Raw genomic sequence first — 17913 nt, 5'->3', positions numbered from 1 at the left:
AAATATCCGGATTTTAAAATGCCATGTGTAGCGCATTTTTTACAGTCTGTGATTAGACCGTTTGTTTTTTATTTTATCCTTTGCCATCTTATCCAGTAGAGGGCACTCTAGACGTATTGTAGCGTAGGCCCATGACCAAATCAAGCGAATAATAGCTAGTAGCTAGGCACGTCTGTGTGCTCCGAACGTGTGTTCTCCACCGCGGGGAACATTGTAAATAAAGCTTTTATGGAGAGCTTGTCTGTTTCAAAAGCGGCCATCAATAGTTCAGTCTTGTTCCTTGATTGCCTGTTCCCCGTGTCTTGATTCTAGTCTGGTTAACTCGTCTTGTCTGTTCCCTGCCTATCCTGGAATTTAGGCTGTCTTGGATTATCCCTTTGTCTAGCCATTTTTGATACTGTTTGCTCCTCCTCTGTACTATAGCCTGTCTTTTGGATTTCCTATTTGCCTCACCCTCTGGAGCACGTACTTTGTCAATATACCCATGCCTCTCTCTGATCTCTAGATTACTCTTGTCTTGCCCAAGCTATATCTGCTTGTTGGTGTTCAACCCTGCCTGTTTTAGACCATGTCTTTGTATAAAGCTTTGCATTTGACTGAAGGTCTGCAATTCATTGCAGCTTCCATTGGCCAAAGCCCGCCCATGAAGCCATTTGACGGACATGTCAAACAAATAATCAGTTTGTTTCGTTCATCAACACATTTCGAGGCATGAAAATGTCGCCACAATAACTTACCAGTGTGTAAAACTCTCAGACATATTTTAAAGATTCTATGCCATGAACTTTAAATATTGCACATTCTTTTGAAAATACAGCGTTTAGTTGATCCTAATAAGCGCTCGTCATCACAGTTGTAAACACAGCATCTTTCTTCTTTCGTGACCAGCTACTGTTTAGTATCCCACATTCTTCAAAATAACTTCAACAAATTTCATTTAGGTTTAAAACAACTTAAGATTGAGTAAATGATGAAACAATTTTCATTTTTGGGTGAACTTTTCTTTTAATGTTAATAAAATAACACACAAAGAGAAAAATAACAGTGCTCTTCACTGTAAGAAATGATTCTGTGGTCATGTAGATTTGAATGAATGTTTTTGATTAAAATGTATTCAATATAATTGTGTTTTTGATTTTGAGGCAAATATTTAATTAAATTTCAATTAAAAATGGTTGGAATAAAATCTACCCATTGTAGTTAAATAAAATTTAAGCATTATATTTATCTAATCCCAAATGGAGAGAATATTGAGTTAATTCAAATTAATGTAATCGGGCTAATTTTAATTGAAAAGCACTTCCTGTCGAAGTGAGCCTTTTTATTTAAAAAATGCAGCAGGCCTACAAGGCATTTGAAGAGAGTAGGCTACAGACAGTGAATGTTCGTTTTCTTCCACATTGCTCATCTTGCAAAATTTGACTGGTTGACTTAGGTAAGAAAACTTATTTTGTTATCACTGGGCTACTAAGAAAAACGCATGTAGTAGTATATTACAATATAAAATGAGTTATCACAGAAAAAGAGACTCAGCAACAACACAAAGTTGGCTTCTGTTGGAAGGCTATGTGATGTTGTTGCGCTATAATATTGACACAGCATCATACATTTTGGAAGAATTCTTATGTATCGAAGTCAAACGTTTATTTTGAAGGATGTGGGTTACCTTTTTCTCTATCATGGTTCCTAGGTCTTTTGTGTGTTAATATCATATCCTAAGTATGTTTTGTATGAAATTGCGTAAATAAGTACATCGCGTTTAATTTTAAGGTTCCATAAAGCGCAATATTTGGGGTTTTCGCTGGATGAGAATCTTATATTTCAGACGGCACTTGACGCAGTTCCGTTGGCTTTACTTCTCGTGTGTGGAGCTCATCTTCCAGAGGCAGGTAACTTAACTTCTCTCTTTGTTTCACTGTTTTGTAAGTTAACTTAGCTAAATCCACGTGAAGTCAGTCTATTAACAGTGTTATGTTTAAGAGCCACAATTTTATTTATTTTCATGCATAAATCTGTTAATTTTAATGTGGTAATCTTACATTGGCACAAACTCTATAATTTTACAGCTAAACCGTACACTAAAAATTGAAAAAAAATATTCATACTTTGATTAATAATTAGTCTAACACGTTTTTTTTCTCCCACAAAGTTTCAATAATGTCATTAAAATCTTTAAAATTACATTAACTCTTCCTCATTTACAATTCCAGAATGATTAAATTGGCAAATATTGTGGAGGAGGACTTCAGTACTCTGACAGTGGCAAAAAGTATTGAATGTTAGACAGTTTATATGAAAGAGGTTTAAAAGGCTAAGAACTGATGTGATATCTTTGTCGCCTTTGTGTTTCAGATCAATGCAGAATTTCAAAGAACAACTACTGTACTTCTGGTACCGAAATTTATGTCTGTGTTTGACTGTCACACTCCCAAGCTACTGACGCCATTTTGTGCCAAAGATGGAGCACTTGGAAGAAGACTGGAGATCATAATGGAAATGCTGCAGGTACAGTAGTTTTCTAAATTAGAAGTAGCTTTGTTCCATAAGATTTCCAAATTATATCAATAAGGACATCAAACTGAATGATAGACAATTGTCCTCCAGAGATGCTGTACTATTTTAGAAAAGGAAAAACTAATAATAGCTCATGCCTTTAAGATGCTGTTTTTTGCCTTACAAATTGATCAGAGACAAGGTTATTTTATATGTATAGCCCATTTTACAAACATTTTGTCTCAAAGGGCTTTGCATAGCATCATGACAACAGCCTCTGCCCTTAGACCCTCACACTGACCGAGGAAAAACTCCCAAGAAAACCCTTTTTTACAGGGTTAACCCTTTTTAATACCTTCAATTGCTCACTGTGAATCCTTCGGATAATTCCCTGTTGTATTCACACATGGGGTAATTCAGAAATGACACAGACTTTGTACTATAGAGCTGACCGGGTTAAATCCATTTGATATCAGATTCGAAAATTCTCCTTCAGGTGATGTCTTTGTAATTTCAGGCTTGCAGTGCATGTGTGGAAGGGGCTAATGGATTATCATGAAATCATAAACAGTATTTTCTACTTTAAAGCATTATGAAGCTCTGCCTTATGGTCTGACGAAGCTTTATACATTAAGTAAAGCAGACATGTAAAGTATGATCAGAATTGATAGGTGTCATGTGTTTACTTTTCTAAATTACAGAAACATCCAGTTTTTTGTTTTTTTGTTTTTAGTGATTGACTTCCTCCCCAGCACTCTTCGATTGAGAGGACCAGAGAGATTGTTCCTCGGTATCTTACAAAAAATACCTTGGAGAACAAGGGGGACATCTTATCAAAGAATTCAACGTAGGTGAACTTAATATAAATTTAACTTAATTCCTCAATTTGCTGATTAATCTAGAAATGTGACCTTTACATGTAAATTAAATTAATGATTTTTTTTTTCAGAATTTCTTTGATTTGAATTTTTTTTTGGTAATGCATCGTGTAGGTCTTAAGGTCTAAAATTTGACTTATTGTAACCTACATGAACACTGTACAAAAACATCAAAATAGAGAAGAAAACACAACAAATAACAATTTGACACCAAGGCCTGCAAGAAAATATTATCTACTAAAATAGATTCATAAGCTATGAAAACAATAATGAATGTATTTTCTAGTAATTTGATATGCTTGCAAAATATTTCTGACAGTTTCATACTAAGACAATGACAATTTCATGTTGCAGGACACTGAGAACTTGGAGGAACAGCTCATAATGGCCATTAATGTGACCCCAAAGCGTGGAGCTTCTACAAGCAACTGCCCAAAGAACATTGGGATCCTCATTAAGGGCGTGGAAGTTATCACAGGACTTGGAGATATTGCAAGGGCTTGCATTGTCCTCTTTGGCTTGAATCGCGCTGAATCTTGATTATCCCAGACTACTGAAGTACACCTTTGAGGTGTTCCAATTTTTTTTCTTGGAACTGGATGATTCAAAGCTTTCTAACAAAGTCCAGTCCCTCAAGAACAAACTTCAGGCTTGAAATGGGACTGTATTGCAGTGCAGACTTTTGTGCTACACAATGTTCATCTTCTACAGAGCTTGGGAATTGCACATTTGAAAGTGCTATGTTTGTAAGTTGGCACTGTTTTGTCCAAAAAATGTCGTACATTTCAATTGTTGTAAATTCAAAGTACAAATGTATTTTACTCCGTACAATTTGCACTTTTATTATTTATGTTTTGGCACATGCCATTATGGAGTATTTTTCTTTAAGATCTTTACTGCTTTTTTAAGTTGAAGTCAGCATTTTGTCCTTTTAAAAGTTCTGAAAAAGTTTGAAATGCTTGAGCAAACTTCTGGCTTGAAAAAAGAGACAGTAGTAGTTGCAGTGTACATGATTTGCTACACAATGTTTAGCTTCTACAGAGCTTGGGAATTACACATCTGAAAGTGTTATGTTTGTAAGTTAGCACTGATTTGGACCTTTATCCCACGAATGTCAGTGATATTTCTAGTTCAAAGTACGTAATGTTTATTGCTCTGTACAAATTACACTTTTCTGCTTTTTTTTTTGTACATGCACCTCTGGAGGATTTTCCTTTAAGATCATTATTGACCCAATTTAGTGGGATGTGAGATGAGAAAGCATGGAAACAGGTTTATAGACACATCACATCATTCTGTATGTAATTTATTTTTGTTTTTACAAAATAGTTTAAAGTCAGCATTCTGTCCTTTTCAAACTTCTGGCTTGAAATGAGACTGTGGTTGCAGTGTACAATGATTTGCTACAATGTGTCTAAAGCACAAAAGTGAATTGTTAATAAAATTCTTATTTGAGTATTTACCTTCTGTACTTTCTGGGCCATATTATTCATAAGAAAGAAATATTTCGATTTAATTAATTGCATTGATTAAATTCAAATCAATGTGCAGATTGATGTAGATGATGATTACTCAATTATGATATGTAAAATCTAATTAATATTTATTAGTACTATTTACACATTACACATTTATCTTTTTCAAAACAACTCAATATTTTTATTTGGGTTATACTTAATTCTGTGCTGTTTTCTATTCAAATCTACTCATATTAAATGAATAACTATTAAGGGTCTCATTTAATTAATATTTACTCAATACTAAACCTTGTGAAATTTAATTAATAATATTGCTTGTAATCTGTTGCCTCATTTTTATTGAGTAGATATGGTGTATTTTTTTCTTACAGTGTTGACTAAAGAACATTAAGACAGTTGCTAAAGTTCAGCTGTAATAAAAATAACTTGACATTTTCAACAACTTCATCTCTTTTTGCACCAAATAGTATCGATAATAATATCGATAAGTATCGGTAAGCAGTATCAGTATCGGTATCGACAAAATGTAAACGACACCCATGAAAATCAATGCCCTCCACGTTAAAACTTGATATTCAATACATGGAGTCTTTAAAACACAAACAGAATGAGAGATGAATAGAATGATAAACAGGATGATAAATAAAGACATATAGGCAGATAGAATCAGATGTGATGATAAAGCTTAGAGCACAGGCGATTAAAATGCATTTGGGTGGCATACAGATCAGTGGTAATCAGTTATTATCTATAAATCCCTAGCTAAAAATAAAAAGATGAGACAAGCTGATAATCAAGCGTATCTGTATCAAGTGCATTTCTTCCCTTCCAGCTGCACAGCGGTGAATAGCGCCGTATGAGCCCTTGGAAAAGACAGTGAGCTCATTCCAACCGCATGTCTCTTAAGTTCAGAGAGTGACTGACTTCCTTTAGCTGTGCTTACTCAGAGATACTGTGCTCTGCTTGGCTCTGTCTTAATTAATGACTAATTACATCCCATTGCTTCTAATTAGAATCACAAATTCAAGAGTGAAGAGGACAGAAATCGAGTCTGTGGCTGTCTGAATCACAGGCATCATCTGCCACTTCTCTCCTCTTATTCTTTCTTGCTAAAATAAGAAACAGAAAACATGTTACCTGCTAATCTCCGTTTGCTTGTTTTGACAATCCCAGAAGACTAATTTAGGACTAAAATGTATTAAAAACAAAAAGATACAAAGGTATATAATAGAACTAGAAATTAATAGCCTTCATTTTTTGATATGCTAGATAATAAAGGAATAAGCCTTTTAAGGCCAGGCCTTTCCATATTTTTTCTAGGTTAGGGTGGTTTTAGGGGCTGTGCGTCATGCCTAACAATACCCCTAAGCCCTGGTAAAGTCACGATTACGCACAGCTGCTAGATTTGATAAAACAGCAACAACAGCATTATATATATAAAAAAACATCAGTAAAATGTTAACAAAATAGAACAAAAATCACAAAAAATAACATATTAACTATAACTATTGCCATGCAGTAGATGATAGTGCTGATATTTATTTGGTTTTAAAAGAATATAAAAAACACCAAGGCTACAATTATTGGATTAAATAGTCTGAAATATTATTATATATTAAAATTACTGTTTTCTATTTTAAGATATTTTGAATTGCAATTTATTCATGTCATACCAAGCTGAATTTTCAGCATCATAACTCTGGTCTTCAGTGTCACATGATCCTTCAGAAATCATTGTAATACGAGGATTGCTTAATTGATATTATTTTGTTTATAATAGTTCTTATTATTTTGAATGTTTATTTATTTTTTTTTTGTGGATTCTTTGATGAATAGAAAGTTCAAAAGAACTAAATTTATTTGAAATATAAATATTTTTATAAAATTATAAATTACTTCACTTTTTAACTATTCAATGTATCCTTGATGAATAAAAGTATTCATTTCTTCTTCTTTTTTATTTTATTTTTTTACACTGAAGAAGGCTTTTAGCTGAAATGTATTTTTCTTGTTGTTGTGATGTTATCCCCTGTTTTATCCCCTGCTTAAATAAAAAAAAAATATTATTTAGAGTGCAGACCTCACTAAGAACAACTTTTTATCGATATTCAGTGACCTTCCTTTTAAGGGGAGAAGTGAACCCAAAAATGCCTGCTTTATTCTGATAAACCAACTTTTGTTGTTTTTCCCAGTACCATGACAAGCAAAATATTTATAGTTATGATGTGTTTCTTCAAAGCATTCTCAAAGGCAGGCGGTGACTGTGCTATATAGTGAAACATGACCTCAATTTGCACCAGCGTGCCAAATGTTCCTTCTGCTCCTTTGGGAGTTCGGATACAAATTCCTAAATAAGAAAATTTGCACTTGTGCATTTTTTTCGCAGTGTGGAGGACCCTGATATCAGCAGGTTACGTTCTCTATTAGAGATACAGTCGACATTGCAAAATAAGGTTGACTTCAGTGATAGCATGTTTTGACTCTCTTTAAGCTTTCCAAGCATACCGTCGTTGCACATGGATAAATATTTAATGGACTGGATTTTTTTTAGTCCACAAGACTGTTAAATCTGGGTTGAATAGACATGCAAATCCAATCGCTTCAGAGCGCTATAATTAATGCTAATTTTTACTTTGGTTACATCAAGGTGTGTTTACTCCGTCCTGTTTTTTGTAGTTAGGTCAAATTGTTTATTCCAAAAAAAACCACATGCACGGCACAAAACAAGTAGGTATTTGCATTGCGCTGCTTTAATTCGAACCTATTCAAATCATCTCAGCATGAAAGCTTTTGAGATACTGTAGCATAACCTTCATTGTGCATGAGTGTGCACTTCGAATGAAGAGAAGGAATATACTGTAGTGTGTTTTTACAGAACTCAATCAAGAAGACAAGCAGGCAGAATAAAAGCATTTGTCTTGCACAATACAATCAAAACCGAGCAGCATTACTGCTGTAGTTATGACTACAGATGGAAAAACCCATTTAAGGCTTATACCCCTGAATGACCTGTTTTAAAAGGGTAACAGATCAGCCAGATAAAATGGTTGGTTTGATTTTTGCTGCAAAGTCCAAAGCAATGAACACTTGCAGAGGAAATGAAACAAGCAATTCCATTCATTAAGTCTTAATGCGCCACTCTAACATACAGTTACACTCAAGAGTGGCTTTGGATTATATTAGATGTATAGCACACATTTTCTATTATTGTTTTTCTTTATCATTCATATATATATATATATATATATATATATATATATATATATATATATATATTTTTTTTTTTTTAAACCACTACAAAGTAAATGTATAGTATTAACATGTTTACAGTTTATACAAGCCAATTTGTGACACTGGACCACAAAACAAGTCTTAAGTCGCTGGGGTATATTTGTAGCAATAGCCAAAAATACACTACATGGGTCAAAATAATAGATTTTTTTCTTTTATGCCACAAATCATTAGTACATTAAGTAAATATCATGTTTGGATGTTTCCTATAAGTAATATACAATGCTAAGAACTTAATTTGGAAGACTTTAAAGGCTATTTTCTCCATATTTTTCTTTTTCTTTTTTTTTTTTTTTTTTTTGCACACACAGATTTTCAAATAGCTGAATCTCTGCCAAATATTGCCCTATCAAAACAAACCATACAGCAATGGAAAGCTTATTTATGACCCACCATGTATAAATCTCAAAAATTACACTTATGACTGGTTTTGTGGTAAAAGGTCATATTTATAGTTTAAAGAAGTAAATATTAGACTAAAACACAACAGCTGAATAGAGTAATTTTTTACTAATACATAACAGCATACTTTCCCCAGCCGATTAATCACAGTAAATTAAGGTAATTGTTTTGTGCTACAAGTTTTCTGAAATGTTATGTTGAAATATGCAAATGAGGCACTATCTAATTAAATATACACTAATTTGCATAAATCCGAGAACAGAAATCAAAACAAGTTCAAAGCCAAGTTGACATATTAAAGTTATAGTTTTTTTACAGAGGGATTTTAGATCAACAGCCAGGAAAAAAAGGGGAAAAATGCATTGTTCCCTGTTCTCAGGAATAAAATGTAAAATACATATCAGGCAAATTATATATTTGTAAATCCATCTGTTAAAAACCTTAGATAGAATTAAAAAGAAAGTATGAAGCATGGTGCATGTATGTAAATGCCAGAGTGGAGAATTCTGACTCAAAAATCTAATTTTGTCAACAACAAAAAAATATATATGTATGTAAAAAATATTGGTAGTACTTTATTTTACAGTCCTGTTCCTCATGTACATACTATGTAATTAATAGTAGTTACAATAACTATGTAATAACTATGTACTAAACCTGAACCTACCCCTAAACCTAACCCTACCCCATGTAGTTACCATGTATTACAGAACTTGGTTGCACTTTATTTTACAGTACATGTACTTACATGTACTTATAGTGTACTTACAGATTATCTAAGAAAGTTCTGGTATCAAAAGGTAACTACATGGGGTAGGGTTAGGTTTAGGGGTAGGTTCAGGGTTAATACCTAGTTATTAGATAGCTATTGTAATTACTATAATAAGTGCATAGTATGTACATGGGAAACAGGACTGTAAAATAAAGTGCTACCCAGAACTTTCTTAGATAAATACAATGTAAGTACACTATAAGTACATGTAAGTACACGTACTGTAAAATAAAGTGCAACCAAAATATCTCTCTTTCAAATAGTCTGAAAATGAGTTATGAAAGCAAAAATAGCCTAAAATCTCTAAATTGGCCAGTGCATGACAAAAAAAAAGTTTTGCTTTAAGGTTTTATTCATTAGTAATGCACTCGTATTATTTCTGGCCGATTATAATGTGATGATTTACTAAAGAGTAAAGGGTGTTGTTAGATTATTTATATTTTTAAAGATTAACTTGTCAGCGTTACATGGCAACAAAATGTAATTTATAATAATATGAGAAATAAGAAGCACATTTAAATATTGACCAATAAGCATCAATTTAAAAAATCTAATGCTACTTGGGTTTATTTCAGAAGAAATTGAGATTTAGAATATTTTGCATCTTACACAGATTTATTTGACAAGGCCATATTTACCATATGGGCATTTGATTTGGACACGTGTCCAAGGGCACCACGTCCAAGGGGGGGGTGAAAGAATGTTTTCAAATAATGTGAAATTCAGCACAAAGTCATGTCGAATCCACCAAACCAACACAGTGACCAGGGGGTACCCAGATTGGGGCGTCCAGCAGGGACAGCAGCATCTTATTAGACTGAATAGACTGTGGCGCTTCATCATGCTAAATTACAGGACATCGACTTATACAAAACACACTGAGAGACCACAGTATAAAACCCAGTAACTACTCTAATTTACAAGTTTTTCAAATACCAAGCGAGTTAAGGCACTATAAATTCAAGCACCTACGTGTGGCGTGTGAGCTGTACTGATTAATAGCCTGTCTTTCTGGATCAGAGGCTTTGCCGTGTCTTTGTTTAACAGAGCTCATTGTGATTATCACAGGATAAACCCTCCAGCACGGCCATAAATCAGCCCTGCCGAGGCTCCTCACTCACACAGCCATCTGTCAGTCAAGAGGACAGTCGAGGGCAACTTGAAAAAGTTTGAGTCTCTTCCGAGGGGTGCCAAATACAACATCTCGGCTGTGTTTCCATGCCTTTCTGTTGAGGTAATTAACCCCAACCCGCTGCTTATTAGAGGAGACTCATAGGGAGCGGAGGATGAGAGGAAATGGAAAATCACAGCTTCTCAAAGAAGCAAACGCAGTCCTCGGAGACGGTGTCATCCATTTGACTCTTCTCAGATCACGCTGTCATCAAACCATATATTCCATAACATACATTCCTACACATGTTCATAAATAGGCCATTCTTTGAAATACACCTAATAAAAAAAATTACACTTCAAAGCATCTGTAGATTTCTAAAACACACTTTTACATTAACATGAATAATATTATTGGCTGCATAAATATATGTCAAATCTGAATAAAGACAGACAAAAAAACTAGCACTAGGCTGCTTGTCATTACCATCACATCTCAACTTCTCACATAAATCCCAACAAGACCTGCAGCTTTTCCGGCGGCACTTGTGTCTGTTGCAACAAGGCATTTCTTTAATGAGCAAACTGTAAGTTTCAGTTTGTTCAGTTTATTCATCTCAGTTTCTTTGGCAATAATAGTAATAAAAAAAATTAAAAGGTGTTTCTGATCACCAAACAGATCAGCCTACAATGAAATTCCATTACTACTGCTAATTGATGTAGGCATTTTTAAAGAGGCAGGTGGTAATATCATAAATAATTTCTAGACTAGCTAGACATATTCTCTCTATGGTGTTCATGCGCTTGAATTCAGTGCAGTTGAACCGGAAATATGAAACAATGAACAAACAATGGGGAGAATTCATCAAGCTAGCCAACAAACCCCCTGAACAATTGGACTAACATTCAATTGCCAAGTACAAATATGATGGGTGTTGGTTTTCCTATAATTACTACATGCTGACATAAATAATCAAAATATTAAATATTTTATTACATCTCAATGTGAATAAAAGCTGGAAATGTTTAATCAAGTGTTTTGTCAAGTTAGCCCCCCCAAAAAATGTAATTAATGCGGTAGGACATGAATTAGTTAAGTCCAAAATATTATTGTATTAAGGAATTAATTATTGTCATTATTATTTACTACATAACAGCCACTTGTGATAAATAATCAAATCAATTCCCAATCGATAAAATCCATGTCTTGCTCTGCATTTTTCCTAACTCAAATTCCTTTTTTTTTTCATTGTGGAATTTCATATTAATTTCAACATTACAGTTAGAAAACAAAGACTTTTCTGTTCTGCTTCAAAGAAAACAGTGTTTGTCATAATCAATAGTGAGATCTAAAACATTTCAATTCCTATTCCACAACAGAAATAAATTCTTATTCCTGCTTCTTCTTCCGCACAATGTATTCCCATGAAATGCTATTTTCTTGATTTGTCTTTGCACACGGTGCAGTGCTTTGCATAAAGCTAAATGCAAATAGTATGAGAGCAGATAAACAGAATATGAGCTGAGAATCTGTTCGCTTCACTTCGCTCCTCTACACAATGTAACCACACAATTGAAAGAGGAACTAAGTGATTCTGTTGTTATTTCTCTTTGGCTTTCAGCAGAAAATCCACTACAGCGCTAAAGAGCTGCTGTGCTGAAGCGTGCTGCATTTTCATCAAGTTGAGGATGACAGGGAGATCAGGCAGGCCATCCTCCAGGCTGTTTGTACCAGGTGGTAGAACCACAGCTGGCATCTACCTCTTCCACATAAATCATTCATTCTGGAAAACACTTGTATGCTACAGAGAGAGAGGCACTGTAAAGTCTGCAATGATGAAGTTTAGAACAACCTTGTGGTCAGTACTGTATCGTAAGATACAGAGCTCCACTCACAAGTGTACTATAGTTATCCTGCCTTTGGAAAATGAATGTACTCAAAGGAACAGTTCATCCAAAAAAAAAAAAAAATGCTGAAAATTGACTCACCTTCAGGTCAGTCAAGATGTAGATCAGTTTGTTTCATCATCAGAACATGTTTGGAGAAATTTAGCATTACATCACTTGCTCACCAGTGGATCCTCTGCAGTAAATGGGTGCCGTCAGAATGAGAGTCCAAACAGCTGATAAAAACATCACAGTGATCCACTAGTAATCCACATGCCGCCTTTCTACCAGTAAGTGTTTTGTGAAGTGAAAAGCTGGGTCTTTGTAAGAAACAAATCCATTATAAAGAATTTATATATTTTTTTATTTATTTTAAACTGCTGCTTGGCTACAATACAAGTCTTCTGTCCATAATATTGCTTTCTCCAGTGAGAAGGTCAGTTCATCTGAATCAGGAGAGACATATGCTCAAAACAAGCACCGTTTATAAGCAAAGGCAGTTCAAAACTGACCAAATTTTTTTTTTTACTTTTTTCACTGGAGAAGTGTTATTATAGATTATGGGCTGGTATTAGGTCCAGATTTATATCATACAAACATGCAACTTTTGACTTCACAATACATTCATTGATGAACTGGAGAGGTGTGGATTACTTGTGGATTATTATGATATTTTGGACAGCTGTTTGGACTCTCATTCTGACGGCACCCATTCACTGCAGAGGATCCATTGGTGAACAATTGACATAATGCTAAATTTCTCCTCATTTCATCTGAGGTTAAGTATATTTTCAGCAATTTATTTTTTTATTTTTTGGGGGGAGGGGGGTGGATTATTCCTTTTGAGTAATATTCTGAGTTCAGTAAGAGTTAAGCTCAATCAATAGCACTGTGGCATATGTTGAATCTAACAAAAAAAGACTCATGCTTTGCTTTGTATTTTTTTTAAAAGCAAAAAGCAAAAATCGAGGTCACATCGAGGCATGATGGGGCAATGGGGTTTATTATTTTATAAAAGCACTTACATTAATTATTCCGTTAAAATGTAAGTAGTTCTTGCCATTTTGGGTTTTAGGAATTCAGTTGTCATTATTAAAGATCATAGTAAATTAGTAAAGATCTGAATTATTTTTGAGATAATCAACATTGCAGGTGCTTTCAGTTGAGATTAAATTGTACTGAACCCACAATATTACATTAAAAATAATTTCCAAACTACAAAGATCACAGTATCTCAGATACAACCATAACAAAAGAAAATAATGTGTTGTAACTAAAAAATGCTCCCTAACGCACTCACTAAGTCCTTTCCTGAAGCCCTACAGAAGGTGCCAAACAGCACAACGTGTCTGAGGCTGCAGCTCGCAAATGTTTGCTCAAGTAATCATCTGTAGCCGCCTCTCAGCTCAGTGAGGTTTGTTTGCGCCCTTGATTCAGTTTGAGCGCTACATTGGCTGTCTGCAACCCATATCAACATACACCCAGTTAGTAACTATGACAGAATCATCTCGCTTACAATGAAGTGTGTCCTATATAACAAAGCACAAAAGGAGGCCATTAATAAAGTTACATTAAAGACAATGCAAAATTTGTGTTCCTTAAATATTCAGTGAAGCAGACAAATCATGCTGTGCATGGTGTTGTAGACTAATAAACCAGAAAGAGAACAGCAAATTGCTTGTGTTTTCAGTTCTGCAACAAATTAGTGCTTTCTGAAGAAGCAGAAAACGAACCTGGAATAAAGCTTGCGCAACAGTGAGAAACAACAAAAGCTTTATTGTTGTATACTGCTTGGCAGATGCATTTCGGGGGAAGATGGGTTAGGCTGTACTAATTATAAGATGCTCTTTGTAAATAAATATTATAAAGATCACTCAATATATCCACAATCAACCAAATATTAATGTAACTGTGATTCATTAAATTATACACTCTTAAAAATAAAGGTTCCAAAATGGGATTTTGACAGCGATGCCACAGAAGCAGCATTTTAGGTTTCCCAAAACACCTTTCTGTAAAAAGTAAAAAAAAAAAAAAAAAATAGTCTCCTTAATGGAAAGAATATTTAAACTATCTAAAGAACCCTTTTCTGCTATAAACAACCTTTTGTGCATTAAAGCTTCCATTGAGTTTAATAGCTCTTGCATAAATTAAAGGTGGGGTGAAATGCTATTTCATGCATAATGAGTTTTTTACACTGTTAAAGAGTTGGATTCCCATGCTAAACATGGACAAAGTTTCAAAAATTAAGTTGTACGTTTGAAGGAGTATTTCTGTTCCAAAAATACTCCTTCTGGTTTGTCACAAGTTTCGGAAAGTTTTTTTCGAGTATGGCTCTGTGTGACGTTAAATGGAGCGGAATTTCCTTATATGGGTCCTAAGGGCACGTCTGCTGGAAGAGCACACGCTCCCGTATAGCAGAGCACTGAGAGCACAGACATTCACTGATCAGAGCGAGAGCGTCGCGAAATGTCACAAAAGGAGTGTGTTTTTGGTTGCCAGGGCAAGACAAACCTGCACAGATTACCAAAAGAGAAACAGCATTAAGGGACCAGTGGATGGAGTTTATTTTTTACAGAGCATCAACGGAGTTGTGCAAGTGTTTGTGTTTGTTCCCCTGCATTTCGAAGATGCTTGTTTTACAAACAAGGCCCAGTTTGACGCCGGATTTGCACATCGTTTATTTCTTAAGGATAATGCAGTCCCAACGTAAAAGGGTCACGATCGTGTGTTGGAACCACATGCAGTGAGTAAAACTGCTTCAAATATCTCTGTGTTGTTAACTTAGCTATCGGCGCGTAAGCACATCAAGTAAACAACATGCGATGTTGTCATCAAACTGCACTTTCCACATGTACAGCTTAAAAAAAAAAAAGACGACAAAGTGGAACTTAGTCATTTTCCAAAACCGCTGAGCAAATATATACAGTTTCAGTACATACCACATAGAGACGTCGTTGCTGAGGCTGCTCTTGTTAAATTTCAGCCTCTGGATCTGATTCTGGATCATAAATATACGCTGAATCTGACTGTTAGCCATGGTTTGTTTTGGATTATGTTTTTTTCCTCACGGTAATGTCACAGCTTCCAAACGCTCTCAACGCAAAAGCCTACTGGCGCTCGTGATTCTTTAGCTCTGCCCACACGTCACGCCTCCAGCCGGTCATGTTTTTCCGGGAAAAATCGGTACATACTATCTTTCTCTTATGAATATAATAAAACCAAAGACTTTTTGGAGTTATGAAGGATGCAGTACTACTCTATAGGTACTCAAGATTAACAGGATATTGAGTGAAAACGAGCATTTCACCCCCCCTTTAAAAATTACTTTTTAAGACTGTATCCGATAAACAAGAGCATAAATGATGATGCAAAAAACAGAAATGTGTGCTAAGTAGTGCTGAAAGATCTAAACTACCTTTACAGATACTGTAGCAATCAGCCACTTTTCACAATTAATGTTCAGCCAGTGCCAAGTTCATTAAAAACAAGAGTCTCCAAAGAGAGAAGAAGAGGAGCTCGCAATCATCAGTGGTCTTTGTGAATCTGCCAGATCGCAAATTGGAGATCACACCTGCATAAAAGTGTCATTAACAATAAGGAGAGGTGCAATCAACCTGATTCGAACAGGACCGGACACATATACAATCGGTATTCAGGTCATGATGATGAAACTCTATAGATTCTTTCTGTATAGCGGAATATTCTCTCCACAATGGACTGCTATGTCCCTCACCCGAGGTCATGTCTGTTCACAGTGCAGACAGAAATTTACTATGGTAACCAAGGTAAAGTTACTATAGCTACCATCACAACAACAAAACATACAGTAGTATAGCCCACTACTGTATAGTATGGCTACATACTTGTGATAAATATTTGTAATTTTGTTTGTTGTTTATTTTTGTGATGACAGTGCCTGCTAATATAAGATTACTACAGTATTTTGATGAAAGCTCTGGTTACTAAACAGACAATTCTGCACAGAATGAGAATGCTTCTTATACAGCTTTAAGTATATGCAATATGGATATGTTTTATTTCTTAGTGCAATAATTGCAATACATTTGGCAAGTAACAGTGGTTACCATGGTAAGTCATTGTGAAGATTGTCATTTAGTTTCATTAACAATGAAAGTTTTTTTCTATATAAATGCAACAATTTGTGCCTCTGCATCAGCAATCAAATATCATTAGTTATATAATATAGTTTTTTATATAATTTCTGTTTCTCATCCATATTTCGTTTTCTCATAGGAAAATAATTCACGAAAGGGATATAAAATAGCATAGTGTTTAATGGTGTGAAAATGTGTTTTTTAGTCTATGAGCTCTTTGGCCTGTCTCGGGTCTCGTAACCTATTATTGGACCAGTTTTTGATTATTTTAATTGTTAGTTGTATTTATTTATTTATATTTTAATGTTTGCACTGTTGACTGCATCAACCTCAAAATGTAACCCTGTTAACCAAGTTACTGTTGGAAAAAAATATAACATTGTTTATTATTTAAGCGATTTATTATATGGTCCAAAATTATCTAGCCAGGCTGTAAAACAGATTCATTTAGGCTACATATGCAAATGTGTTCCCTATTGTGATGAATTGTATGTTTTTTATAAAATCCATCTAATCAATTCTAATGTTAATGCTTATTTAAGCACCCTTATTTAATCAACATTTGTTAACAAATACGCTCATGGTCCATTTTGTACTCTTTTTGTGGAAAGTGGCATACCGGCTCATTTTGGCACACGATTTGTGCTGAATTTATGGTTTGCACCTCTATAAACGTCCTTTCTAACGTAACATTTGTACGCACAGTAATTAAACAGACATTCGTCTTACCTTGAATGTGTTGATTAACTACATTCTCCAGCCGATCCAGTCGCTCTATAATCCGCAGAGTTTCTCCTTTCCTGTCGCCGTCCAACTTTTTGGCTGGGACAGGCATCGGCACTTTGATGTACACATTAGCGATGTAATTAGTGACCCATCCGACGTACAAAAGACACACTATGTTGGTCATGCCACTTAGTATCACACACGTAGACACCAAAGTTTTGGTTCTCCTGGTGCAAGCCATTCCGACATCCCTCCATATAGAGTCCGAGCCACAGCGGACAAGTGCGCCTGTCCTCAACTCTGTATGTGCTCCGATGGAGAATCACGCGCGCGACGCTCCTGAACACTACAGAGCGCGCTTCATTCCGTTCAGCTCTGGCAGATTCCAGCGACTTGAAAAGGGCAGCTATCGGCTTGTTCCAACACGAAGCGCCGCGTCCTGCATCTACAGCGGTATAGCAAGGAGAGCGAAGGTGCGCGAGTATGTGTGTGGTTTGATCCTGAGCCTGCTGACCAATGAGATGAGCTGGAATCTGTGGGACCAATTGCACAATGATCCAGTAACAGTAAGGAGGTGCTTTATAAAGGCAGAGACTCCGGCTGTTTCATAAAAATAAAAAATGTGTAGTTGTAATAAATGTGTAATATGTGTAATAAAAGACATGACATGCCGTGACTTGACCAAGCTAAATAAATGAGTAGGCTACATTGCATTTAAAGCTCTAATACAAATAGTAAGCTAAGCGGAGGAGACTGAT

The 17913-nt window shown here is 35.1% G+C and overlaps 1 protein-coding gene and 1 long non-coding RNA gene across 2 annotated transcripts in view; one reads left to right on the top strand and one right to left on the bottom strand.

The window, feature by feature from the left end:
• The window catches only part of galnt18b (UDP-N-acetyl-alpha-D-galactosamine:polypeptide N-acetylgalactosaminyltransferase 18b), a 102044-nt gene extending 84376 nt beyond the window's left edge, over positions 1 to 17668 (bottom strand). The window contains exon 1 of the mRNA XM_026268417.1: positions 17159 to 17668. Within this exon, the coding sequence (XP_026124202.1) occupies positions 17159 to 17396 (238 nt within the window). The 5' untranslated portion in view covers positions 17397 to 17668. The remainder of the gene's footprint in view (positions 1 to 17158) is intronic.
• LOC113106473 (uncharacterized) lies at positions 1061 to 3743 on the top strand. The gene is made up of 3 exons (XR_003292486.1): positions 1061 to 2505; positions 3227 to 3340; positions 3726 to 3743. It is a non-coding gene; the product is annotated as an uncharacterized LOC113106473 (long non-coding RNA).
• Positions 17669 to 17913: the final 245 nt, after the last annotated feature.

Source organism: Carassius auratus, chromosome 7, assembly GCF_003368295.1.
Source record: "Carassius auratus strain Wakin chromosome 7, ASM336829v1, whole genome shotgun sequence".
Classification (NCBI taxonomy): domain Eukaryota; kingdom Metazoa; phylum Chordata; class Actinopteri; order Cypriniformes; family Cyprinidae; genus Carassius; species Carassius auratus.
Note: the sequence above shows the minus strand (reverse complement) of the source record. Positions and strands in the feature narration are given on the sequence as shown.